Source organism: Bos grunniens, chromosome 22, assembly GCF_055505025.1.
Source record: "Bos grunniens cultivar Pamir isolate PY7600 chromosome 22, Bosgru_T2T1.0, whole genome shotgun sequence".
Taxonomy (NCBI): domain Eukaryota; kingdom Metazoa; phylum Chordata; class Mammalia; order Artiodactyla; family Bovidae; genus Bos; species Bos grunniens.
Genome location: NC_141186.1, coordinates 53,261,883 through 53,289,104, shown reverse-complemented (window position 1 = coordinate 53,289,104; position 27,222 = coordinate 53,261,883). Strand labels below are relative to the sequence as shown.

Here is a 27,222-nt window from a genome sequence, read left to right as displayed (position 1 = left end):
CAGATGATACCACCCTTATGGCAGAAAGTGAAGAGGAACTAAAAAGCCTCTTGATGAAAGTGAAAGAGGAGAGTGAAAAGTTGGCTTAAAGCTCAACATTCAGAAAACGAAGATCATGGCATCTGGTCCCATCACTTCATGGCAAATAGATGGGGAAACAGTGGAAACAGTGTCAGACTTTATGTTTCTGGGCTCCAAAATCACTGCAGATGGTGACTGCAGCCATGAAATTAAAAGACGCTTACTCCTTGGAAGGAAAGTTATGACCAACCTAGATAGCATATTCAAAAGCAGAGACATTATTTTGCCAACAAAGGTCCATCTAGTCAAGGCTATGGTTTTTCCAGTGGTCATGTATGGATGTGAGAGTTGGACTATAAAGTAAGCTGAGCGCCAAAGAATTGATGCTTTTGAACTGTGGTGTTGGAGAAGACTCTTGAGAGTCCCTTGAACTGCAAGGAGATCCAACCAGTCCATCCTAAAGGAAATCAGTCTTGAATATTCATTGCAAGGACTGATGTTGAAGCTGAAACTCCAATACTTTGGCCACCTCATGCGAAGAGTTGACTCATTGGAAAAGACTCTGATCCTGGGAGGGATTGGGGGCAGGAGAAGGGGGCGACAGAGGATGAGATGGCTGGATGGCATCACTGACTCAATGGACGTGAGTCTGAGTGAACTCCGGAAGTTGGTGATGGACAGGGAGGCCTGGCGTGCTGTGGTTCATGGGGACGCAAAGAGTCGGAGACGACTGAGCGACTGAACTGAACTGAACTCATCTTTTCACCAGATGCCCCAGAAAGTTAGAAAGTAGAAGAGCCAGGGATGTGCGGAGGTGAGGGAGGAAAGCAGGGCAGAAAGAAGGAGGTCAGGTTCAAAGTCTAGGACCAGATCTCTGCCCCTATCCACGTCACAGAGCTACTGTCCCTGTAGGAGACTGAGGCTTATCTACTGGAGGGGTTAACCGGAGTCCTGGATTGGGGACCTTGAGGCACATCTCGGAGGGGAGGCAGAAACCACAGGATGAGTGATGGATGCCAAGACTCCACCCCCTGCCGTCCTCTCTCCAGAGCACAGGCTGCCAGGCCTGTCCCTGCCTGCAGGATGAGAGAGTACTCTCTCCGTGGGCTCTCACCAGCTGCAGACAAACCATAAATATGTACTTCTGAGGCGGAGGTGGAGGGGAGCACACTGGTGATATGGGGACTCCCTCAAAAAACAAAGCCCCTACCTGAAACACACTTGGACCTTCTAATCAGCTTCTCAGTGCTCCCAACATCCAGCGTCTCCAGAGCTCCCAGGCAGTCCCAAGATGCCAGATGCAAACACCCTAACATGCAAACCCCCTAAAACATGTAAACACCCTAAAAGAAAAAGGAGACCCTGAAAGATGGAAACTGCATCCAAAAAGCTATTGATAATCAAGATAGATAAGAAAGTCCCAAGAGGACTGCCCTGGTGGAGTAAAAGATAAGAATCCGCCTGCCAATGCAGCAGACTCGGATTGGGTCCCTGGTCCAGGAGGATCCCGCATGCCGCAGAGCAGCTAAGCTGGTGCGCCACAACTGCTGAGCCTGTGTTCTAGAGTCTGGGAGCCAAACTACTGAAGCCTGCATGCCTAGAGCCCAAGCTACACAAGAGAAGCCACCACAATGAGAAGTCTGCACACCACAACTAAAGAGTAGCCCTCGCAGCAACGAAGATCCGGTGCAACCAAAACCAAATAAATTTAAAAAATGTTAAGCCCCATGAAAACAGGAAAAAAAAACTTTTAAGTTATCTTAAATTTTATAATATATATACAAGTAGAAAATAAAGCCACATCACAGGATGCATGCATTCACAAAACAGAGAGTTCTTGGAAATTGAAAACTTGACAGACAGTAGAAGTGAAATCTTCTATTGAAGACACGTTGAATAACGTTGGAGAAATCTTCCTGAAAGAACAGGGCCCAGGGCCTGGGTGCTTCCAGCTCACAAAGAATGATTAGCCCCCTAGTACCACCTCCAAACAGGTACCTTCAGTCACAGATCACAGCCCCACAGCCAGCTCTAAGGGACTCCAGGAGAGCTCTCCCCCGCCCAGTCCCCAAAGCCCCAGAAGCTCCTCCACCCTGTCCATCCCATGCTGGCCTCCTGCAGGGACCAGGCCTGCTGCCCAGAGTGATGCTAGAGGCCAGAACTCCCTCGCTGCCACAAGCACTCTAATACTCATGGCAAAAATCCCTTAATGGAGCTTTTCACTCCTTATGTAGAGGCAAGACTGAAACACAAATCTCTCTGGGGAGGGAAAACAGCAACTGAAATTCATACTGATGAATGCTGGAGGCCCCAGAGTCTCTCCCTGGGCGAGTACCAGTGAGGATAGGGTACCAGCTCAGGGAGCAGAGTGGAGGGGACGGGAAGACTGTAAGTAATGAAGACACTGTCCACAGGTTCACCCTGGAGTGTCCAGAGCTGCCTGGCTCTTAACCCTCTTCCTATCCCCTTACCACTCCAGGCACTCACTAAATGCTCTGTAAACTGGTTTCCAAAGGTGCTGTGAGCCGAGAGGACTCAGCAGGTTCCCCAGGGGTCTGGGGTCAGGTCTGATGATGGTACAAGAGAATGATTTATGAGTGATATTTACTTAGAAATCCAGGCAGGCCCTCCTTCTTGCCCCAGAAAAGGCAGCACTGATCTCAGTGATGGGGATGCAGGAGAAAGGCCACTAAAGAGGTTTCAGTCATCGTCTCTCCCATTTTTATAGGGATGTGTCGCTAATGGGTCAGTGTCACAGAGTATCTGCTCATTTAACCCTCACAAGGGCCCTCAGAGGGGGTCAAGGCAAGCAGCAGCACCATTTGACAGAGGAGGAGGTGAAATGCACGCAAGTGGAGTAAACTGCCTCAGGTCACCGGGCCAATAAAGGATTACCCCCAAAAACTCGGTTTCCGGTCCAGAGGCCTTTCGGCCACAAAACGGTGGCATACAGAGAGACGGAGGGCAGGTCGGGAGAAACCTGTCCCAGTGAAGGGAAGAGAGCCTGAGCTCATTCCCCTACCTCATGCATACCCACCCCAGGTGCTGCCTCAACCAGGAACCATCAGACCACAGGCAGCCTCTCCAAGCTAAGCGGCAACCTGGGCGGAGTGGGAGCAGGAAGGACCCAGGCACACTTGAGGAAAGAAACAGAAGACATTTCTGCCCTGGCCTCAGAATCTCAGAGAAAATCTGACTGCAAAATTCCTTTGCAGCCCTGCACTCCGTGACAAGTCAGCAAAGTCAGAGTTACATGTCAGAGTTAGGCAGGTTACATGCTCAGGGTTTTTAAATTAAAAAAAAAAAAAGGCAAACAGTTATTTTTTAATGTCAGTGGGGAAAGATGGCAGAATCAGGCATTTTAAAGACTTGCGCCAGCCTGGGCAGCCGCTGGGGTCCCAGTCTCCCACAGAGAGACCCAAGGGGATCCCGCTGCTCTTTTCAGGACTACACAGTCTTTCACGGCAGAAAAGATGCAGGAACTCAGCTTACAGCAGGCAAGGGATCCTCCGCATCCAGAGAAAAACCTCTCTAAAGACAAGAGCGCGCTGGACCAAGGTCAATGCCCTGAGCTCAGCCTAAGCAGCAGACGTCGGCCGCAGCGCGGCACCAGCCTCCACTTGCTGCGGGGACAGGAGCGCGTGGACTCACCTTCCAGTGATCTCCGGAAAGTTCAAACACAAACTCACTGCTCCGTTTGTCTCTTTCCTTGGAAAGCGCGCTCTGAGCGGCGAGAGAGCGCCTTTCGATCCGTTCCAGCAGCCTCACGCTGGTGTCTACGAAGCCGTTCTTGCAGTACTCGGCCTGGGGAATGCCTTTCCTCCTGCACTCGGCCACGAAGTTCCACTCCTCCTTTATCCTAAAACGGGGCGGCAGAGGTCGCGGTCACCTGCCTGGAGAAGTCGGCCAAGCTACCTGCGCGCATGCGCAGTCCTTCTCATCACCTGCAGTTTCCCAGCAGCCACAGAAGAGCCCTCCCCTCCACTTCCATCCCCTCTCCCCGCCCCTCCTTTCCTGTTTCCTCTGCAGTGGGGGATCTGGGGGTGGGAAGTGGGTAAGAATCTTAAACCTTCAGAGTTGTGAATTTTTATCAAATCTGACTTAAAAATACAGGAGTTACACAGCTGGAATTTTTACCAAAATTACCTATTCCTTTGATTAATTAATCTTTTGATATTATAAGGTGCTAACCCCAATTTTTTTTTAATGCAACTTTTAAAAATGCAGGAATTTGCTGATCTTCCAGGAGCCATCAACCCAGGTGGCGCTAGTGGTAAAGAACCTGCTTTAAGAGACCCCGGTTCGATCCTCGGGTTGGGAAGATCCCCTTGAGAAGGGCATGGGAACCCACTCCAGTATTCTTGCCTGGAGAATCCCACGGAGCCTGGAGGGCTGCAGTCCATAGGGTCGCACAGAGTCAGACATGATTCAAGCGACTTAGCACGCACACAGGAGCATATGGATAGAAATATACAGACAGCCCCAGTTTATAAAATATAACTTTAGAAGGTCTACCACCAGCCGCCTTAGGAAACTTCACTCCTACAGATGAACCTGTTATTCATAAACCTCAGTTTCAGTCAGACACTGCAGCTGGCCCAGGACTCCTCAGCCTCCCCATTACTCCCAGTACCTTCTCGTTGCTACCTCCCTAAAGTGAAAGTCCCCAGTCGTGTCCGACTCTTTACGACTCCATGGACTATACAGTCCATGGAATTCTCTAGGCCAGAATACTTCTCTAACCTATCACTTTATAGTTTTCTTCGTCCTCCAGCTTGGTCATCAGCTCCATGACGATGGACTACATCTCACTGCCCTTCTGATGCCCACACGGTCATTAGAACAGTGTTGGGCACCTGGGGGATCTTTCTCCATTTAGAGACTTGATATCTGCTTGGAGCATTTAATAGGTTAACCTTCTGTGTGATACAAAACAAGGTTTGATGTGGCTGTCCTTCAAATCTATCACACAGAGACACTGTCTCAAAATAAGTAGCCTGCCTTGGATAGGAACTTGGTACAAAAAACATTCAAGAAGACATCTGGGCTCTTCTTAGCCCAACTCAGGGACTTGGTGGCAGGCGGGGTCCTGGGCTTAAAAAGGGGGCTGTTTCAGAAACAGGCTGCAACTGCAGCCCTGGTGTCTACATGACCCAAGGCAACACAAATGCTGAGCAAACAAACAGATGAAAACCCTGTAGTAGAGGGTCAGTCCTAGCATGGAAACTCTCAAGCGGTACCTGAAGGAGAAATGCACTAGAATCACAGTTGGCTCTGGGGTCTCAGGCAAACCCAGGAGCCAAGGCATCAGGAAGGGCAGGAACAGAGCAAAGAGTCTGGCGTGGGAACATCTCTGAGGCCAGGGCTTTTCCCTGACTACCAAACACTGTCAATTGTAAGAAAAAAAATGGAAGGCTCAAGAAAGCAAGAGACTGGTAGATATTTGGAATGCCAGAGCCCTGGTGGATTTTATCCAATCCTATAGGGGTATGCACCTTTGTCGTTGACTAGGCTAAGCTATGTTACAATTCAGCAGGGATTGAAGTTAACTTGTAGAAAATTAATAGCGATACAGATCATCCTTGTCTGCAGACATTCTTGTCTCTTGGCATTTAATACATCTATATGCTGACAAGGCCCAATTATATCATTCCAGCCAAGGCGTCCTCAGTGAATCCAGCCTCCTTGCCTCCCAACAGCTCCCCCTGAATAAGTAAAAGGCATCCCAAAGTTGACAAGTTCCAACCCAAACTCCTATCTCCACCTGCTAAACTTGCTTCTTTCTCCATTTTAGTAAAAAGACTTCCCAGGTGCTCTGACCCCAAACCTCAGGGTCATCTTTGACTCTGTGCTTTCTTTCATCAAGCCCATCAGCAAATAAGGTCATTTTTACCAGAATCTGGCCACTCCTCACCATCTTAACTGCTCCCATCCTGGTCCAAGTCACCAGCGTCTTTAAGCAGGGAACACTCTTGCCTCCCGACAGTCTATACCCATCCAGCATTTTGAGTGGACCTGTGACAGTGTCCGTCACACCACGTCATGCCTCTGGCCGCATCTCTCACTGGTTTCTGTTTCACCCAATAAAGCAGTTGTCTCACTATGGCCTAAGGCCCTGCAGGTCTGTGCCCTCCCCTTGCCTGTCTGACCTCATCCACTTCTGCTCCCTCCCTTACTTTTTCTGGCCCAGTCACTCTAGCCTCCTGGCTCTTCCCTGAACCACCCAGGCAAACCCCTGCCTGAGGGTGTTTGCATTTACTATTATGGTGGCTTGGAGTTCTTGATCCCATATCTCTGCAGGGCTGGTTCCCCAGGACTATGTGCAAATGTTTCCCCCTTAATCAGACTTTTTGCTCTTCAGAAATCACTTCAGGTATCAGTGGAGTTTCATGCTTTGTCATTACTCTAGGAGAACAGGAGCATTTGAGAAAACCATCTTGCTGATGGCATTGGCTAGCACACTACTACGAAGGTCTTAGTCACAGGGAGCTGAGCTGGAGAATAGCACTGGGTAATCAACTAGCCAGTGCTTTGGGATCTATACGTGAAGTCTATAAATAATGTCATGCGTGCTCAGTCATCTCCAACTCTTTGTGACCCCATGGACTGTAGCCTGCCAGACTCTTCTGTCCATGGAGTTTTCCAAGCAAGAATACTGCAGTGGGTTGCCATTTCTGACTCCAGAGGATCTTCCCAACCCAGGGATCAAACCCACATCTCCTGCATTGGCAGGCAGATTCTTTACCACTGCACCAAACAATGTAATAAAACAGATACATTTAAAAATACCAGCACATGGAGAGATAGGAACTTAATACCAGAAGAAAATGCTGAAAAAAGTTAGAAGTGGACTCCTCTGGGAAATACTAGCAGGGGCTTGGGGTGATTTGCTTTTCATTATTAGTTTTTCGTATAATTTAAATATTTTAATATCATCTGATAAAAATGAACTTAAATATTTGCCTGTAGCTCTAGCTCTAATAGCAGTCAGGGATTCAGGCCAGACCCTAGATACAAGATACTGGTTGAACTAACAGAAGCAGCCCTCCAGAAATTTCACAGCCAACAGCACAGCCACAGCGAGGCCTTCTATGCACTGAGCACTTTTCAGACCAATGTTTCTAATTTTTCCTTCTTCATTTCTTAGGCTGAACCTGAAAGTAGATTCTGGCAATGCGATGAAAAGATATCCATTCAGTCCTACCCAATACATCTTTCCTATATCACAAATTACAAATTGATGTGTCTATTTCACGTATCTTGGTAGTCAACATAGAACAGAGAAAAAAAGGAAATCAGATATGCAACTTTAAAAATACTTAAATACTAAATCTTCTTTGGATTTCTTTTTTAAATGTTTATGTCTTAGTCCCTTTGAAACCTAATGATAGAAAAGTCACAATATCAACTATTTTTACAATGCCATTCTCTTCCTTGAGAGTAACTAACATAAATAAAATGTCACTGTCTTTATACTCTATCATTCATGTTAGTAACTGAATAATCTCCCCCTGGAGTCAATTTTAGTAGAACTTCAAATACAATGTAAACATACAAAATAATGTCATTAGGACTCTATTAATTAAATCAGTAAATGTGCAAATAAAAACTCTTTCCTTAGGCAACGAGCCCACAGGCTTAGCCTAGATGGCAATAGCCTCATTGGATGAAAAATTCCTCACTTAGAGCCTAACAATAACATCTCTAGCTCTCCCTGTAAGTGACTGAGTTTCATTCATGTAGAATGATGCTCTCTATTTGATCTCTACTTATAACATTGAAGTGTGGGGACAAACACAGTTACAAAATGAAACACCACGAAGTGAGGTAACAGAGCCCCTCACAGTGATGGTTACAGGTAGCAGCTTCATTATCCAGCATGATCAGAATAGGTATTTGTTTGGTCAAAATAGTTCAGAGAAGTGGAGAACCAAGAATAAAGAGACATTCACATCCTACACATTTTGATTTTATCCTAAAGCACCAACATATGTCACCATTTGCCAACTTGTATGGCTGTCATGGACCGCCTTTGAGAATGGATCTGCAATCAGAATCCCACTCCGCCTTTCTTATGTAAACCACACCCATAACACACCATCCAAGACTTCTAGTTTGAGTTTCTTCACAAGGAGTAAAAATTACAGACGTGCAAAGCCACCTGAATGTGCACCCTTTCTAGCTCACTGTACCTGTATCCGTCTTGCACAGTGTTAATTCAGTTGTGTGGTTCATACTGATCACACACGTAGTTTTTCCAAAGCACTCAACTTAGTTTTCACAGACACAATAACTCTCTTGTACTCATACTTCACGAGTGTGTGATAGCAGTCAAACCACATCACTCCAATCCAGGTAAAAAAGGCATCGACGCAATAAGCCTTATCTAGTGTTCAGCTCAACAGGGGAGGGCTGAGGGCAGGACAGACAGCAGCCCTCACATGGCCACACAGGGGGAGAGCATCAGACAGCCTGCTGAGGTGAGGTGCGCGGTCTTCTCAGGATTCACTATGGAGACATTTATCGTGTCACTGCTGTCTTTCCATGGCTAGCACAGTGCCTGCAATGCGTGTAGGTCCTTATAGCTATGCGTATTACTGTTATAGGAATCAAACGTTCATTGTGGGCAACAGATTCTGAAGTCCAATGAGCACATGTCACTGACAGGGAGAAATCTCAGAGGAGAGGCACCCCCTCCATAGCATAACTGCAGCCTCCCTATTCGCTGAAGACAGTGCAAAGCAAATACAGAGAACACATACTTTTCCAAAGCGCTTTTCTCAAGCCTTTCTGCCTCCTTCTTCTGCCAGGCTTTGTGCTTCTTGACACGAGTTTCCCACAAGGCTCTGACGACGGAAATGTCAAATACGACCACTTTATGTCCCATTTTGGAAGCATGAAATTACCTGTTTAAGAAACATATATGTCAGCTTCATACACACAGAGAAGAAAATAGTTTTAACTTGAACTTTAAAATATGAGTGAATCAATTTTATCACTAATGGTGAAATGCCCTGTTGCTTCCAGAATGGCAGTTTCTAATGTCCTTAAGGTCTGACAGGACTCTTGTCTGTAAGTCAAAATTCAGCACTCAACTGAGGTCATCTCCTCTAGAACGTCACACTTATCTCTTTACCCCTCAGCTGAAACATGGGTTCCCAAAGCCCCCTGGGCATTCCTCAAGCTTCATGGTTCTACATTCTATTAAATTTATTGGAATCTGATCTTCCAAATACATTGTAACATGCTCAAAGATAAATTTGATGAATTAATTAAAACACACATGCCAGTTATCTGAGGCTAAACACCAACCACCATTAAGTAACAAACCAAGCATTGTACCAAACCCCACTGAGCATTTTCCTGCCTGGGACTAGCCACACAGCCTGGGCACTTGTCCTATAGGTTTTTCCTGTGACATGAACCCTCACAAGCTGCCGATCTCTGTTTATGTGGTTTTCTAAATGCAAGAAAATTCAGACTCAGGTACATCTTGGTCATCACCACCTGGCATATAGTAGGCTCTCCATAAATATTTATTGAAAGAATAAGTGAGTAAACGAAAGAATGAAAGCGAATAAAAGATTTGCACCCAGGTTGCCTTACTCTCAGCCCACTCAGTGACATTTCTCTCTTCTTTTTATTTTCCCACCTCATCTTTACTGTTTAAGTGATTATTTGCTCACTGCAAAAAAAAAAAAAAAAGATCAAGGTACATTTCAATATTCATTCCATTAAGGCATATTTTCTTCCTTGTTGAAGTAACACAAGTTTCTAGATATTGTTTTAAACTTCCCCTACCTACAGCATTGAAGTCTGGCTAAATCCATTTCCTGATCTGCAAAATACACAGAGCGTCAGTTGGCAAATAGTATGGCTGTGAATATTCTCTGTTCCAATTCCAGACACTTTTTAAATAGCAGTCAGTGAGGATACGAAACCAAATATTTCCTCTTCTGCCTCAAGTGTGTGCTCTCCACAAACGGCTTGCCAACATGAGTGGGAGAATTGGCTTATGTTTGTGCAGCTGAACATCTGAGGTCCACGAGTTTAGTCTGAAGAGCTGAAAATACTGACCTCAACTGATTCCCTTCTTTCCTTTCTGACATCTGGGACTGTCTTTTGTCTCCCTTTTACCTAAAGGAAATTTTTGACAAAGGTGCAAATGATGCAAGTTTTTGTGTGGACATATGTTTTCAGTTCTCTTGGGTAAATACCCAGGAGTAGAACTGGAGAGTCCTATGTCAATTCTGTTTAACTTTTTCAGGAACTGCCAGGCTGTTTTCCAAAGCATTTGCACCATTTTACATTCCCATCTGCAGTGTCTAAGTGTCCCAGTAGCTCCACATACTCGCTGACATGGTTAATATCTCTCTTGGTATTACAGCCATCGCAGTGGGTGTGAAGGGAGTCTTGTGGTTTGCATTTCCCTGACAGCTAATGATGCTGAACATCTTTTTATGTGCTTATTGGCCATTTGTATACCTTCTCGGGAGAAATGGCTAGTCAGATTCTCTGCTCATTTTTTAAATTGGGCTGTTTGTCTTTTTACTGTTGAGTTGTGGCCGTTCTCTACATATTCCAGATACTGGTCCTTTGCCAGATGTATGATTTGCAAAAAGCTTCCTCTCGTCTTGTAGGCCACCCACCACGAGAAAAGCAGGAAACCTCTTCCCTGGTGGCTCAGACGGTAAAGCGTCTGTCTGCAATGCAGGAGACCCGGGTTCGATCCCTGGGTTGGAAAGATCCCCTGGAGAAGGAAATGGCAGCCCACTCCAGTATTCTTGCCTGGGAAATCCCATGGACGGCGGAGCCTGGTAGGCTACTGTCCATGGGGTCGCAAAGAGTCGGACACGACTGAGCGACTTCATTTCACTCTTCCTACTACACGGTCCCTGCAGTGTCCTCTCCGGAGAAAGGTTAACATGATGTTCACTTCAGAGGACAAATACTTAGAGGAATTCCATCGTACACCACAGAATTCACACATTGAAGGATGCACTCTGAGCTGAGAGGCGATAAGGTGATAGCTCACACAGCAGGTGATCAGTTTGGTTGGGTTCAGACCTCGAATTCCAACCTGCCCCCTGAGGTTGTGAGTCACACAGCAGATCCCGCTTGACTTGGCAGCACTATTCAGCTGCTCCACGGGCGCCACCTAGTGGCCACCTGGGACGGTCTGATGGTCCATCCTGGTGGTCAGTTCTAACAGACTTGGACATGCTGTTTAGGGTCAGATCCGAAGAGGTGCAGCTCGGGGATGAGCCCAGGAGTTCATAAGCAGCCTTTCAGAGTTGTTCTCCACAGCCGCTCCCTCTTTATGTCTCTCTGGTCCTTCCAGATTCCTGGGGCTCCCTTTTCAGTCCTCTGGTCGGAGACCTGAGACTTTAGCTACCCTGCTTCACTGTGCATGTCCTACAACTCTACTGGTTCCAGCAGCAGGAGGACAGTGAGAGGGGAAACTCAATGAGAGCTCCCTCCACCCTCTGGGGACCACAGTTTCACTGATCAGAAAGGAAGGATCCTTTCTCTCATAGTCTGGGTGACTGATGTCCTCCACTATCCATTGTCCTTCACAGCTCCTGCTACACAATCCTGTGCGGGCTGAGGCATGAGGGAGTGGAGAAAAGAAAAAGGTAAAAGAGAGGGATTTACTCCCCAGTCTCTGAGCATTAGGAGCCCCATTCTCACTCCTGGAGCAAAATTAAGTACTTTGTCTTTAATTCTGGGTTTCAGGCTGCCTTGAGTCCAGGCTTGGGAATACTTGAGGGGGAAAAATGGGGAAGAGACCACAGGTTCTGTGCTACTTTGAATTCTGGTGTCCTTCCCTTCTTCTCTTGCAACTGTTTACTTTCCAGGGACTTCATATTGCTGTTCTGTGCAGGATGTCCAGGTTTTAAAGCTGCATTTAGTGGGAAGGATGGGTTAAGTGTGCTTGCTCCATCTTGGGCTTCCCTGCTGACTCAGACAGTAAAGAATCTGCCTGTTCCATCTTACTCCAAACCAGAAATCTCTGTATTTAATTTTCCTTTCACCACTTTCCCTACTCTGCTACCTTTAGCTCAGGAGCACTTTTTTTTTTTTTTAGAGCCACACCTTGTGGCTTGTGGTATCTTAGTTCCCCAACCAGGGATTGAACCCACATCTTCTGCAGTGAAAGCACAGAATCCTAACCGCTAGACCACTAGGGAATTCCCCTAAGCTGCAAAAGTCTTAAGGCTTTGACTTTTGACAAAAAAGCTTTCATAAAGGAATGCCAAGCATCAGCTTGAAAACAAGAAGTTAAAGACTATAGCCAGTAATGGAGAATACTTGTTAAAAGAGAAAGAATCAGGCAGCCTAGTTTCTTTGAGGAAATCTCTGTACATAATCCAAGTCTACAAATAAAAGCAAACCAGAAGGCCAAAGTAAAGTGAACTGCTTTTGAGTAGTGTAGACAGCCAGTCATCCAAGAATAACCAAAGCTGGAAGACTCGCCTGCTGTCCAGGGTGTGTGTTCTAGATCAGCCAGTCATGGCTCCGATTCTTTTGTGGTATTTCTTTAATTTTCTTAGGTCAGTAAACCCACAAAAAGTAACCAGATCTGTACATTAATTTCTATGCATTTAGAGATATGTAATTAAAGTCCCTGAATTACAGAGATTGCCTCTTCTTGATGCCTTTGTGTTATATTTTTAAATAGTTGTAAACCTGGTGGCTCGGACAGTAAAGAATCTGCCTGCGATGCAGGAGACCCAGATTCAGTCCCTAGGTGAGGAAGATCCCTTGGAGAAGAGAATGGCCAACCCACTCCATTATTCGTGTCTGGAGAAGTCCATGAACAGAGGAGCTTGGTGGGCTACAGTTCATGTGGTCACAAAGAGTTGGATACAACTGAGTGACTAACACTTTTCACTAAACCAACATTAGTCTCAGTATTTTGGTGGGAAAGTGTCTATCCTGATTGTCATCTAACCACGTTAATTATTTTCATTTTCTGCCAAGCAGAAAAAGAGGTACTATCCTTCAACTTGGAGAAGGCAATGGCACTCCACTCCAGTACTCTTCCTGGAAAACCCCATGGACGGAGGTGCCTGGTAGGCTGCAGACCATGGGGTCACGAAGAGTCGGACACAACAGAGCGACTTCACTTTCACTTTTCCCTTTCATGCATTGGAGAAGGAAATGGCAACCCACTCCAGTGTTCTTGCCTGGAGAATCCCAGGGATGGGAGAGCCTGGTGGGCAACCGTCTATGGGGTCACACAGAGTCGTACACGACTGAAGCGACTTAGCAGCAGCATCCTTCAACTAAGGGGGTTCTGAATGTGCCAGGATTTAAGTCAAAGTTTTGCCTGTCAGATGTTCCACTTACAAATATGCATAATGAAAACTAGAGACTCTAAGTACAGTAAGTGGTGACTGTATGCTGGGAATCTACACTGTAAGAAGCAGAGATCCTGGGAAGCGGAGGAACACCAGCTCCTGAGTCCCAGGTCCAGCCCAGCTGCTGGCACCCTGTGCAGGACAGGGCTGAAGTCCAGGGGCCCCTGGACAACTGAACAGGTTTGACCTTAACCCAGGAGGTCATAGCCCTATGGGTGGGGCTGAGACTGGGAAAGTGGTTTTAAGACAAGAGCCCATGAGTCATTCCATCCAGGGATAAAAAGCCATTTGGAGCCAGGGCAGGGATGGGGAAGCCAGGGAGGAGGCAGATTCAAGGACGGACGCAGGAGCCACTTGCTTAGCAGCCTGGGGGGAATGAGAGTCCCCTGGCAAATTCACAAAGTTAATCTCTTCTTTGTACCATGACCTCCATTCAGTCCACTCTTTCAGGTAATTACATAAAATGCAATTTTCTAAGCATTAACTTTCTGTAGAGCTATAGAAATATCACCAAAGTATACTACACCAAAGGTTTCCCGGGTGGCTCAGTGGTAAAGAATCCACTATTCCTAGGTCGAGAAGATCCCCGGAGAAGGAAATGGTAACCTACTCCAGTATTCTTGCCTGGAGAAACTCATGGACAGAGGAGCCTGGTGGGCTACAGTCCATGGGGTTGCAAAGAGTCGGACACTACTGAGCGACTGAACAACAGCAATACTATACCATAGCAGAAGAGAAAAATTAACCTCTTCAGGGTCCAGTCTGCAAACCCTGAACACAAAGAAAACATTAACCTCTCAGAGAAAACACTACAACCAAGGAGACTCTCCTGAGGCAGCATAAGAAGGCAGAGCTTTAGGCTGGGCCCACAGTGAACTTAACAGCAAGGATTCATGGTTCCAAGAGGACTCTCATGCCGGTTCTCTGCTGGAGATCTGGCTTCACAAGGTGAGCACAGACTCATGAGAACAAGTCTCCCTAGATTTGGCCATAGGGTCTACAACCACAGAGCACCTTCCAGAGAAGAAAATACTTGGGACTGTGAGAGGGGAGGGATCCAATGTGTCCCTCACTATGACAGAAAAGGGCACAGGTATAAACTGTGGTCAGGTTCACTCCCCTCCAGTGTTTCAGGCCCTGAGTGACAAGGTCAACCTTCAGAGATGCTCATAGGTTGGATTCATTGTGGAAACAAAGTTTTTTTCCCCTGGAAAAACCATTTGCTTTACTGCAAGATCAGCAAACTTTTAGTAAAGGGCAAGATAGTAAATATTTTATGAAAGTACTTATATAACAAAAGAGAAAATGCCTGGTCTTCCTGCCTGTCTGGCATGGGCCTGCCCAAGCAATGAGCTCGCATCTATGCTTCTGCCCAGTTGCTGCCCACTGGACACATTCTCAGGACCAGAGCGAGCAACAGATCCAAGAGGAAAAGGCTTGGCAGGCCACGAGCATGGGGCAGAGGAGGGGGGACCCACTATAGTCAGCTTCGCTCTCTGCCCCAGTGATGCCTGTGTGTCCTCCCCTCCCACTCATCTCAAGCTGGACATTGGGCTGAAGGTCAGTGACACGCTAACTCACCAACTCTCGAGCAGAAAGTCGACTGCTTGGGGCCTGGCAGTTGCCAGCAGTAGAGTCTCAAATATGTGAATGGCAACCAGTGTGGGCCCTGGGCAGCACTGAGATATGGCTGGCCAGGTAGACAGGTGCTGAGAGTCTAGAGGGAACGGGAACAAAGGGCATTACTCCGGTTTGGTCTCCACGGCTCACGTTGCCCTGGCAGTGCCCCTGTGCCCAGCCTGTGGGTGATCCTTTGCCGACCCCAGCTTTCGTGAACAATAAGAGAGAGCAGCTTTCATTCCCCCAGGCTGCTGACTGGGTGGCACCTGCTCCCCTGTTCCTGAATCGGCCTCCTCTCTGCTCCCAGAATGGCTTTGTTTTTCCTGGACACAAAGTTCTAGTGGATGTGAGAGCTCTAAATGACACGCACAAATGCGTCGACTTTCTTCTTTTTAAAAGGCTAGAGCTTAATTCCTCTCTCCTTGACCTTGGGCTGGTCTTCTGGACTCGCTTCTAATGACTATGATGTGGTAAAAGTGATGGTGTGTGACTTCTGAGGTGAGTCATCACCCTCTCCCTCAGTTCACTCACTCTGGGGAAAGCCAGCCACCATGTCCCGAGGTGGTCAAGCAGCCCTATGGAGAAATTCCGTGTGAGAAATTTCGTGAGAGAAATTGAGGACTCCTGCCAACGGCCACGTGAGTGGTCCTCAAGCCTCCGTCAAGCCTTCAGATGACTGTAGCCCTGGCCAAAATCTAGACTCCATGAGAGACCCTGAGCCAGAATCATTCAGCTAAGGCACTCCTGGTTTTGGACCCTTCAAAAGTATGGGAAAACAAATGTTTATCCTTTTAAATGTTGGGATAAGTTTTATACAGCAATAAATAAATAGTAATATAGTACAAAGGAGGCACTTATAAAAATTAGTCTTAATTTATAGTGACATCTGGTGTCTATGCTTCCTTGACATACCCACTTCTCACACATATCTCAAAAGAAACACGATTCCCTCCAAACTTACTCATCTAGAATCTATCCATCCCTGGCTGCCTTAATTCCCCAGCTTGACAATGACTTCACATTCATCTGGAGGTCATTTCTTTATGCTGTTTCCTCACCCTGATCACCCACTATGAAGACGTGCACACACACACACACACACACACACACACACTCATTTACACATCCAATCTATCCTGTAGGTCTTAGAGGGCACGCGTTTCTCACCACCAATCCATGCCACATCTGGCCCCAGTTGTGCAAAAGCCTCACAGCTGGTCTCCTGACTTCCTACTCACCCACGTCCAATCCATTTGCTACACAATGGTGAGCATCACCATCTGAGGGGAACCAGACCATGCTGCCACCTGGCCCAAGTCCTCCAGAGACTTCCCTTTGGGCTGAGAGGGAGATCCCAGCTCCTCACAGGGCCCAATAAGACCCTGGCGTGACCTCCCCTCAGCCATACCCCCCACTTGCCCCCTCTGCTCTCCTCCACAGAGCCTGTCCACCCCCTGCCTCGTCCCCCCTCAGACGGCACACGCGGCTCCCTCTGCCTAGACGTTTCCCCCGTCCAAACAACTCCCCCAACCCCTGCACCCTTGGACTCGGCTTCTGCTGTTCTCTCGTTAGCGTGGCCTCTTTGTCTAAGGCAGAGCCCCCTGCTGTTCTGTCTCTCAGACTATTCCTTACTTACTTCACAGCATATCATACAAGTTGAATCATTCGACCATTTGTTCAATTATACTTTATCTGCCCGTCGATGGACAGAAACATGGTTTACTGACAGGAGCTGCCACCCGAGGGGCTCCAGACTGGGGCTCAGAGCCTCACCCTTCAAGTCAGCCCTTGACGCTAAGTCACAGACACAGTAACAGACACAGGAACTAGAGAGGGCTCCAGGCTCCAGGCTCCTGCTTCTGAATCTCGACACAGAAACCCCGGGTATGCAGTCTGTTTACTTGGTGTGTATTTCTGCTCATTGATTCCCAGGAACCCTAAATAACTGACATTTAGGAACACTCATTAAATGCAGAAAGATGGACGTCCTTGCCTCTGAGCTCTCAATCTGGAGGGATGAACAGATGTTTAAAGGGATACATTTCAGTGCGGCGTGTGGATTCGACAACACAGACTGAAGGAGCTGCTGTGGGAGCCAGAAGGGAACAGATGCCCTGAAGTATGTTGGGAGGAGGGTGGATAGTCCCACAGGGACTGTGAGAGAGCGGAAAGGACTATTCTTCTGGGTTTAGTTGAATGGTTTTCCGTGCTCCCTCCCCAAGTCAGGTATATCAGAACCACTTTACAGAATCGTCCGCTATCCCAAGCCAGAGGGTGACGGAAGAACACGTCCTTTGGCCCAGAACTCTAGTGTCCACTTAGAGTCACAGGACAGGGTTCTAGGTAGGAGGGGAGGCTTATGGGTCACCCAGTCTTCTCACTCTTGGTCAAATGACAGACTGGGCTGGAAGGCGGCAGGGCTTCATCTCAGAGAATTCAGAGTGGAGAGGATCTGGAGGAGTCTGGGAGGAGACTCAACTAACCCCACAATTCAGGTTCCAAGCCAGTCTTGATGCTGCCTCTGTGAGGCTGGGAGCGGGGACAGTAGCAAACGGGGGAGGAGGGAGCAGGTATCAGGGGTCACCTGGATCAGACACAGGGAGAGAGGGCTGGCTTGCCTCCTCCCCACCTGTGCCTCAGAGCCCCCAGGGACCCTCATTCCCTGGACTGACCGGCGCCAGGCCTTCCGAAGTGTTTTTCCAGGTGTATTCTCCGTGTGCAGAAAACACCTATCATCAGCCTTGCTGGATCCAAGGGGATGACTATAACCAACAGGAACTTCCAGTGACACCAAGGCACACTGGGAGAATAACATGGCAGACGAGGGTCTTTAGTGGCTCACAAATTTTTTCCTATCCTCACATAAGGCCTGGACCCCAGAGTTGGCACACAGAGTGAGTTTTCTGATAGAAACAGTGGGGGAAATAGTGGCTAAATCTTCAAGCGAGGTCAGTCACAACAGTCACACTATTTCAGCCAAATTCTAAATTAAGTCACGTTTTATGTCCCTTGATCAGAGTTCCCCCCAGGGGACACCCATTATTTTATGGTAATTTTTTTAGGCTAGAAAATCTGGCCATGGGAGGCAGAGGCTCCAGGCAGGATCGAGAGGACAGTCTCAGACTCAGCCTGCAGGGCTGGAGTCCTGCATCCGAGGCGGTTACCTAACCTCTCTGAACCCCAGTGTTCTCATGCGGACACACTGTAACAGCAGCACTGAGCCTACAGGATTAGTGGGAGGATCACGAGTGATCATTTGTGTCAAGTGCTTAAGACAGTACCTGGCACCTAGTAAAGCTCAAAAAGCTGTCAGTTATTTAAAGAAAAGAAGAAATTAAGACACACATTGTTCCCAATTAAACATAAGATAAGCATAAGAGATAAAATACACGAGCATCTGGGGATTTTTCTCTAACAGCCATGAAGGTTCTTTGGGAGAACATCCAGCCTCTGAGTTAACAGAGGGGATCTGGTCATTAGAAGAGCCACCAGGACAGTGGACCTGCTTACAAAACTAGACAATTCTCTGAGTTTCCAGTCACTTTCCCACCCTCATCCCCAGCCTCTCCTGCAGGACAGACTTCCCCGACCACTTGATCATCCCCTCCCCCGCACTTAAGAAGCACAAACAAAGATGATTTATCTCCCCTGGACAGCACTTTGGACCAGCAGGCTTTGAGTTCACCCTTGGGTACAAGGATGACGCTGGGAGTAACTCACTAAGCAGGAGCAGGAATGTGTGGAGCCGGCGCCAACAGACCCGCGCCCTGGACAGGCCCGCCCACAGGCTCTCCTTCAATTCCAGGCCATGCCCTAAAACGCAGATAGATGCGGAATCTTTTGCCTGCATCCACGTTCAAGCCTTGGCACAGCAGGAACAGACATAAACAAGGAGGCACTGACCCCCACCTCCGCAGGTGCCACACACCCCCTCCCTCGCTTTCCCCACAGTTCCCCCAGGTTCAGGAGCTGCCGCGCACTGACCCCCCCACGCCCACCTACCCGTGATCACGCTGCAAACCTGAACCCCTGCCGCGGCTCTCTGAGCGGAATCCGAGCCTGCCTGTTGACACCGCAGCAGCCACACGCTGCGGCCGGAAACGCTCCGACCACGGAGCCTGCCCGCCTGTGCGCTAACGGGCTATATTTGTAAGCTGATAATATGATCTGTAGGACATGTGCTGATAAACTATCTATCTATTCTATGTGACTCAGCCCGGCATGAGACAAAACAGACTTGGGAGGGGAGGGTTTGGCACAGGGCAGCCAACGAGCCGGCCAATCTGAGCCCTACAACCCGGGATTATCTGCACCTCCCTGCAGGCGGCCGGGCCTTTTGACATTGGAAATCCTGAAGCGTGTTAAACAAAACAGGCCAGAGAAGGCCAAGGGTGCCGCGTTCTTAGCCCGCCAAACTAGGAACCAAACAAAAAGCAAGATAAGAAAGCCATATGACCAAGGAAATGTAAGGGCTGGTTCCCCCTCTACCCGGCCCCAGTATTTGAAGCAACAGATGTCTAAAATCTTGGTTTCACGGTACATTTTTTTCTTAATTTAATTAAGAAATTAATTTCCTAAAACATATGTGAGTTTAGGTTCTGTCTAGAGATTTTACTAATTTGACAAATATGTTTTCCTGATATCCAACATTGGGACGATGTGATAGTCACTTAATAAGCAGTAATCATGTCCAAGACAACCTCTCTCAGTGCCTCTTCATGGCACCAGTTCCTCATACACTTCACCCTAAAACAGCAAAATACCTTTGTCTAGTATATACATAAAAACTCTAATTAGAAAATAGTTTGATTTCTGAGGGACTATTTTCTATATGGAACATTTTCTATTTATTGACATTTTAATTAAGCTACCATTTTAAATGGTATACTAAGTTGACATTGACATAGTCACTCAGTCCTGCCTGAGCTCAACGCCCTGGGTTCAGGAAGGCTGCACTAGTTACTAAATCCAAGTGATCTACTGATTATTAAGCCAGATTTTCAAAATTATTTTGTCCAACTTTCTAATTGTTTTCTACAGATTTGATTTACCTTTTCAATCATTACCAAAAGTGGAAACTACAATCATAAAACTAACTGAAAGAAATCTCTCATACATACTTATTTTCTTCCACAGGGATTCATCTATTAATTTACCAAATATTTATTAAGTGCTTACTATATCCCTGGAAATATGTTTGGTATTAAGGATTTGGTAGTGAATTAAACAGGATCTTGCCCTTTGGAATGTCACAGTTTGTTGGAAGAGTGTCCTCTAAACAAGCATTTAAATATCCAACGGTAAACTGTGGTTAATGCAATGAATCAAAAAAACTGAGAGTTATGAAAAAGAATAATGAAATAATCACTGATGATCTGACCTCTCATATTGGTCAGATTTCTTAGTTTGTAAAATTTCTGGGAGACACAGCAAAAAGATGGCCATGTGCATACCAAGAAGAGAGGACTCAGAAGAAATCAAACCTCGTAATATCTTGATCTTGGACTTCTAGTCCCCAGAACTGTGAGAAAATAAAGTTCTGTTCTCTAAGACCCTTGGTCTGTGGTATGTATTATGGCAGTGCTAGCTAATTAATAAGTAAATTTCTTAAGAGCACTAGATACAAGATCAATATAAAAATTAGTGCCACAAAAATGGAAGTAAAAGATACCATTCACTTTAACATTAAAAGAATAAATATTTAGGAATGATCCAACAAAACTCTATAATATCTCTATATAGGAATTATTAATAAAAATTTTTTTAAAGAAATTAAACAGCACCTAAACAGATCTTCATAGGCTGAAAGACTCAATATGACACAGATAGTAATTCTAAAGGATCAATGTGCTTTTATCAAAATCCTGGCAGAAATTTTTAGAAATTTGGAAAATGTTCTAAAAATTGATTGGAAATGTAAAAGGTCAAGAAAAGGTCAGTTTTCATTCCAATCCCAAAGAAAGGCAATGCCAAAGAATGCTCAAACTACCACACAATTGCACTCATCTCACATGCTAGTAAAGTAATGTTCAAAATTCTCCAAGCCAGGCTTCAGCAATACGTGAACCATGAACTTCCTGATGTTCAAGCTGGTTTTAGAAAAGGCATAGGAACCAGAGATCAAATTGCCAATATCCGCTGGATCATCGAAAAAGCAAGAGAGTTCCAGAAAAACATGTATTTCTGCTTTATTGACTATGCCAAAGCCTTGACTGTGTGGATCACAATAAACTGTGGAAAATTCTTAAAGAGATGGGAATACCAGACCACCTGACCTGCCTCTTGAGAAATCTGTATGCAGGTCAGGAAGCAAGAGTTAGAACTGGACATGGAACAACAGACTGGTTCCAAATAGGAAAAGGAGTACATCAAGGCTGTATATTGTCACCCTGCTTATTTAACTTCTATGCAGAGTACATCATGAGAAACACTGGACTGGAAGAAGCATAAGCTGGAATCAAGATTGCCGGGAGAAATATCAATAACCTAGATATGCAGATGACACCACCCTTTTGGCAGAAGGTGAAGAAGAACTAAAAAGCCTCTTGATGAAAGTGAAAGAGGAGAGTGAAAAAGTTGGCTTAAAGCTCAACATTCAGAAAACAAAGATCATGGCATCTGGTCCCATCACTTCATGGGAAATAGATAGGGAAACAGTGGAAACAGTGTCAGACTTTATTTGTGGGGGCTCCAAAATCACTACAGATGGTGACTGCAGCCATGAAATTAAAAAACGCTTACTCCTTGGAAGGAAAATTATGACCAACCTAGATAGCATATTCAAAAGCAGAGACATTATTTTGCCAACAAAGGTCTGTCTAGTCAAGGCTATGGCTTTTCCAGTGGTCATGTATGGATGTGAGGGTTGGACTGTGAAGAAGGCTGAGCATGGAAGAATTGATGCTTTTGAACTGTGGTGCTGGAGAAGATTCTTGAGAGTCCCTTGGACTGCAAGGAGATCCAACCAGTCCATTCTGAAGGAGATCAGCCCTGGGATTTCTTTGGAAGGAATGATGCTAAAGCTGAAACTCCAGTACTTTGGCCACCTCATGCGAAGAGTTGACTCATTGGAAAAGACTCTGATGCTGGGAGAGATTGGAGGCAGGAGGAGAAGGGGACGACAGAGGTTGAGATGGCTGGATGGCATCACTGACTCAATGGACGTGAGTCTGGGTGAACTCCAGGAGTTGGTGATGGACAGGGAGGCCTGGTGTTCTGCAATTCATGGGGTTGCAAAGAGTCAGACATGACTGAGCTACTAAACTGAACTGAACTGAAAAGGTCAAGAATAGTTGCTATAAAAAAAAAAAAAGAATAGTTGATATAAGCTGAAGTATGAAAGGGAGATAACTTACTATTCTGAATATCAAGGACTTTTTAATTATAAAGTATAAAGCTACAGTATTAAAGACAGAATGATATTGGTATAAGAAGAAAGAATAAAGCATTAGAAAAGAAAAAAAACCACTTCACACAAACACATGAACAACTGATTGCTAATGAAATAATCTGATAGATCAGTATTATAGGAATGATCTTTTCAATTGGTGGTGCTGCAATGGAATACTATACAGCAATTGAATATGAACAAGCTTCTACAAACAATATGGATTACTCTCACCAAGGAAGAGCAAAAAGAAGCAGATATACATACACGCTGATGGTTATAAAAAGGTCAAAACCATGCAAACCCAACCTTTGGGATTAGAAATTTAAAACGTAAAAGCTCTGAGGAAGAGGGAGTGAGTGGTGGTTGTGAAAAAGCAGGAAGTGGACTTTTGGGGTTCTAGTAATATTCTTCTTCTTGACCTGGGTTGTGGTTCCATGGTTCTGACTTTGGAATAATTCACTAACCTGTAACCCTAATTACTTGTAGACTTTTATCAAAGTAAAACATACTTCATTAAAAAAAATTTACCCATTCATCTTATATTGCTGTATCAAATTCTCACAAATTCAGTGGCTTAATAGAATATCATTTATTCACAGTTCCCGTACTTCAGATATCTATCCTGGATCAACTGTTTCCAGAGTAGAGAGCACCTCAAAGTGCCCAGGGTCATTTGCATACAGGAAATCTTCTCCCTGGAGCACAGTAACCCATCTCTGATACAGCCTGGGTTTTGCACTTTGGCCTCCCTCCGTCCCTCCACTTGCATTTCATCCATTTCAAAACCATTAAGAGCTGTGAAGAATGCCTGAATGCAATCTGATACAAAATCCACTTAAGAAGCACTTTAAAATGAGATCCTCCATGTCTTGTGAAACCAAGTGGGACCCCAGCTCACCTTCCCAAGTCCCTTCAAAGAGTCTGTCTGCCCATCTATCTGTCTGTCTGTCCGGGGCCACTGACCTTGACCTGGTCTCGGGGCCATCAGGAAATGATGGCTCCTTCGCCGTCAGCAGTTTTTTTGATAACACTAAAATGGTATTTGGAATACACTACTGGGCTCGTCTTTTCTGGGGGAAGTGGGAAAGGAACAGGAGTCCAATCTAGGAGATCCTGTCTCCTCTAGTGTGCTCAGCAGAGTAACTATTGGACTAATTTGATTGAAAAGAGAAAAATTTTGGTGAGAATTCTAAACCATAGCCATGTTTAGAAGTCTAAATCAGAAGTCCCCTACCCTAACATGGTTTCTGGTAACCGCATCAAGACTATTTCGTCTTGGACATTGTGACCTCTCTTGAATAAGCTGCCCAGAATTCAGCACTGCTTAGAGTACTCAAGAGTCACTTATTTTTTCCTTCACTGTTGTCGGCGGGGAGTATTTTTTGTTGTATTTCCTAGCTCAGGCTAGGGGGCGCAAGTTGTTTTCCTTTGGAGCTTCTCAAAGACCTAGTCCACGCCCACCCCACCTTCTCATTTAGAAAGTAAGGCGAAAAGGTGATGTGTCAGCCACAGAGGCGGCACACAACAAGATTCAGCCAAAAGGAAACCAGCACAGACAGACAGACACTGCTCTAGAGGTTGCAGAGGTGAGATTTCCAGAAGACCAGGTTTCCTGATCTCCTGGTGTGGAGGATAAGGCATAAGGAGAGGGGCTGGTGAAAGACAAGAAAACTGGTTGTTAACAATAGGGTTGACAAAATGAAGGGAAACTCCAGTTCAAACGCCCTCTCAGAACCACCTGCCAGTTCATAGGAAGAGACATACAAGCATCCAGTAAACATAATGCAAATCCAAACAACAACGGGATACTATTTTCACAAACAGATTCAGCAAAAATTAAGCTACTTGTTGTGGGATTTCCCTGGTGGTCCAGTGGGTTAGATACTGTGCTTCTGCGGCAGGGGGTGTGGGTCTGACCCTCAGTCAGGAAGCAGATCCTGCCAGCCAGGTGGCGCTAGTAGTAAAGTACTCACCTGTCAATGCAGGACACGTAAGAGACCTGGGTTCAGTCCCTGGGTCAGGAAGATCCCCTGGAGGAGGGCATGGCAATCCACTCCAGTAGTCCTGCCTGGAGAATCCCATGGACAGAGGAGCCTGGTGGGCTATGGTCCATTGGGCCGCAAAGAGTCGGACACAACTGAAGTGACTCAGCATCCTCGTACAAGATGCTTGTTGCAGCCAGCTGTTAAGGACCTGGGGGATGTGTGGGGAAGGGAGGAAAAGGGAGGGAGAGGAAACCAGCGCAAACTTCTTGGAAAATAAATTTGGAAATGTTCTCCCTTTAACCAAACAATTCCAGTGCTAGAAGTTAACTGGCTAGATATATTCCCCAAAGTCACCAGGATATACATTCAAGGGAGCTCACTGTAAATGTAGAAACACACCAAGTATTTCTTGATAAGATAGTTTATGTCTATATAGAAATTGATATGATATACCCTCCACCCCACGCACGTACACACACACACACACAAGGAGTCTCCTCCTAAGGCCTTCTCTGTCCCTCTTACCCAATTTCTATAACAGTATAGCATTAAATTGGCTCGTTTGAACAGTCTTCCCTTCTGAGACTGCAGAGTTTTGAGAGCAAGAATCTATTCTTCTAAACCCCACATAGAGGTCTCTGCAAATACAGAAGAGGTTTCCAGTGGCTATTTGCTAAGTTAACTGGTGAAAAGAGAAAGCCATTTACTCGTTGATGAACGGGTAAGGGCTCCACTTCTGCCAGAGTGTCACTTGGGTTTTATCAGAAGCCATTGGGTGCTGAGCTTGGTAGCATCTACATTCCTCAGCTGAAGTTCCCCAGCCTGGCTCATTGTTCTTCTGGCCTGAGGAGACAATGATAGAGGTGCCACACAACTGTCCCTAGGAGTCCTATGAAAAAAGTAGGCTTTGACTTTAAACCTCATCATCGTGCTGCAGAAATGGCTATTCTTTTTATTAACTATTTGAGCTTCCCTGGTGGCTCAGATGGTAAAGCCATCTGAGATGGCTTTAAAGATGGTGGCTCCTGCCTGCAATACAGGAGACCCGGATTCTATCCCTGGGTTGGGAAGATCTCGGAAATGGCAACCCACTCCAGTATTTCTGCCTGGAGAATCCCAGGGACGGAGGAGCCTGGTAGGCTATAGTCCATGGCGTCGCAAAGAGTCGGACACGACTGAGCAACTTCACTTCAGTTGAGGTTTAACTCTAAACGGTCGCAACCACTGAAACGCTGAATTGACTTTTTAAAGTTAAAAACTTATCCTATCTCCAAAGGTATTTTCTTCCTTGAAATTGAGACAGACACTGGAAATCTCTGTTGGGATTTTTTTTTTTTTTTTTGCTTTGACTATTCTTGGTTGGTTGATTGATTTTAAGTCAAATTCTTACTTGTATATTTTAAACACACACAACTCTCTTTTGCCCCAGTTTTTAATGCAAGACAACTCAGAGTGTTGTCGAACCCAAGTTCACGCACCCAGTACTCGTTTAGGTTTGTGTGGCCTCCTTGTGCATGGCAGAATGACTTGGGTTGGACGACAAGAGGGTGGTAGCGAACCATCCTGAGACCAAGACCATCTGTCAGCGCCCTCCATAAGGGAGAATGTGGGCTGCCAGTGACTGGGAACCCCCCTATTCCAGGGTCTCCTAACCCCAGACCCTCCATGGGTCTCTAACACAGTAATTACTGGCCAGAGGCTGGGTGGCCTCTGTCAATTTCAGCAGTGACTGAGCAGAGGTGTCCAGTGACTGTCTCAGAGATGTCAATCAACTCCCCACCCAGAGACAGCAGCACAACTACAATCATGACTGTCCTCTCTCCCCCACTGAGCGGTGGGGTCACCTCTCATCACTGTGTCCCCAGAGCACACCCCTTGACCAGCAACACAGTAGCCTCATTAAATACTTGTTGAATGAACAGCCTGTGGGTCCCCAGCCCAATACCAAATATCTAGCCAAACACTTCAGCCCTCCCCTCCCCTTATCCTCTTCCTATCTTAAAACTTAGCCCAGATTCTATCTACTGCATACACTAGACTTTCTCTGCCCTTTGTCCCTGTGGGGAACACAGATCTTTTCAGTGAGCTCCTGTTTTGGGGTATGCAGAGATCCTGTGTGGGCTGCAGGCTGAACTCACACCAGTCATGCAAACGTCACCAGACTCAGGGTCTTGATTCTCTCCTGAAAATGAGGAGGTGATTTCCAGGGGTTCTATTCCAAGTTCCAAAAGTTCCACAAGAGCCCCTTTAAACAAGGAAGTGTCGGGCAGGGGTGGTGTCCCTCTGCCAGTTCTGCCACAGACCTGCCCAGCCTCTGTGGAAAAGACCTGTAAGTCCACAGATGGGAGCCATTGTTTCATCCAAAAAGTGAGACTAACGTTGCCAATGCTATTATCTGCTTAGCACATTGGATTGTTGAAGACTGTGAAGCACAAGCTGTGCTAAGAATGTACTGTTCTTTCTTTAGGCCTCCATGCAGTTCCTGAGTTAGATGATTAGCCTTCTCTTCTGCACTGCCCTCCCCCACATCCAGCTTCTAGAGCTTTAGGCCAAGTTCCTCATTCCCTCTGAATCTCAGAGTGACACATGAAGCTTTTTAACAAGTTGGACAGCCACACAGGGAGCTGAAGCACAGCAGGAATTAGTCAGCCACAGTGGAGTAACTACCAGCTTTAAGTAAATAGGCTGCATCCCACTCCACCATTGCTCTGATGGGGACCTACCTTCCAATAAAGATCATTTAAAATTTAATTCCCCCAAGAATTAAACTGCTGGTGTAGAAGCAAATAACCACTCTTCTTTATACCTATGGACTCGTCACACTCACACGGTAGACAGGGAT

General features: G+C 46.2%; 1 protein-coding gene across 3 annotated transcripts in view; it reads right to left on the bottom strand.

The window, feature by feature from the left end:
- The window catches only part of LRRC2 (leucine rich repeat containing 2), a 45,133-nt gene extending 19,910 nt beyond the window's left edge, over positions 1-25,223 (bottom strand). The window contains exons 1-4 of one of the 3 annotated variants that reach the window (XM_086368389.1): positions 25,088-25,223; positions 24,369-24,588; positions 8,784-8,927; positions 3,673-3,880 (exon numbers count right to left, since the gene is read on the bottom strand). In XM_086368389.1, coding sequence (XP_086224515.1) covers positions 3,673-3,880; positions 8,784-8,908 — 333 coding nt within the window. In that variant the 5' untranslated portion in view covers positions 8,909-8,927; positions 24,369-24,588; positions 25,088-25,223. Of the gene's footprint in view, positions 1-3,672; positions 3,881-8,783; positions 8,928-14,966; positions 15,103-19,007; positions 19,126-24,368; positions 24,589-25,087 lie in introns of those variants that run through there. The other 2 variants (XM_086368388.1, XM_086368390.1) reach the window with 2 other exon arrangements.
- Positions 25,224-27,222: the final 1,999 nt, after the last annotated feature.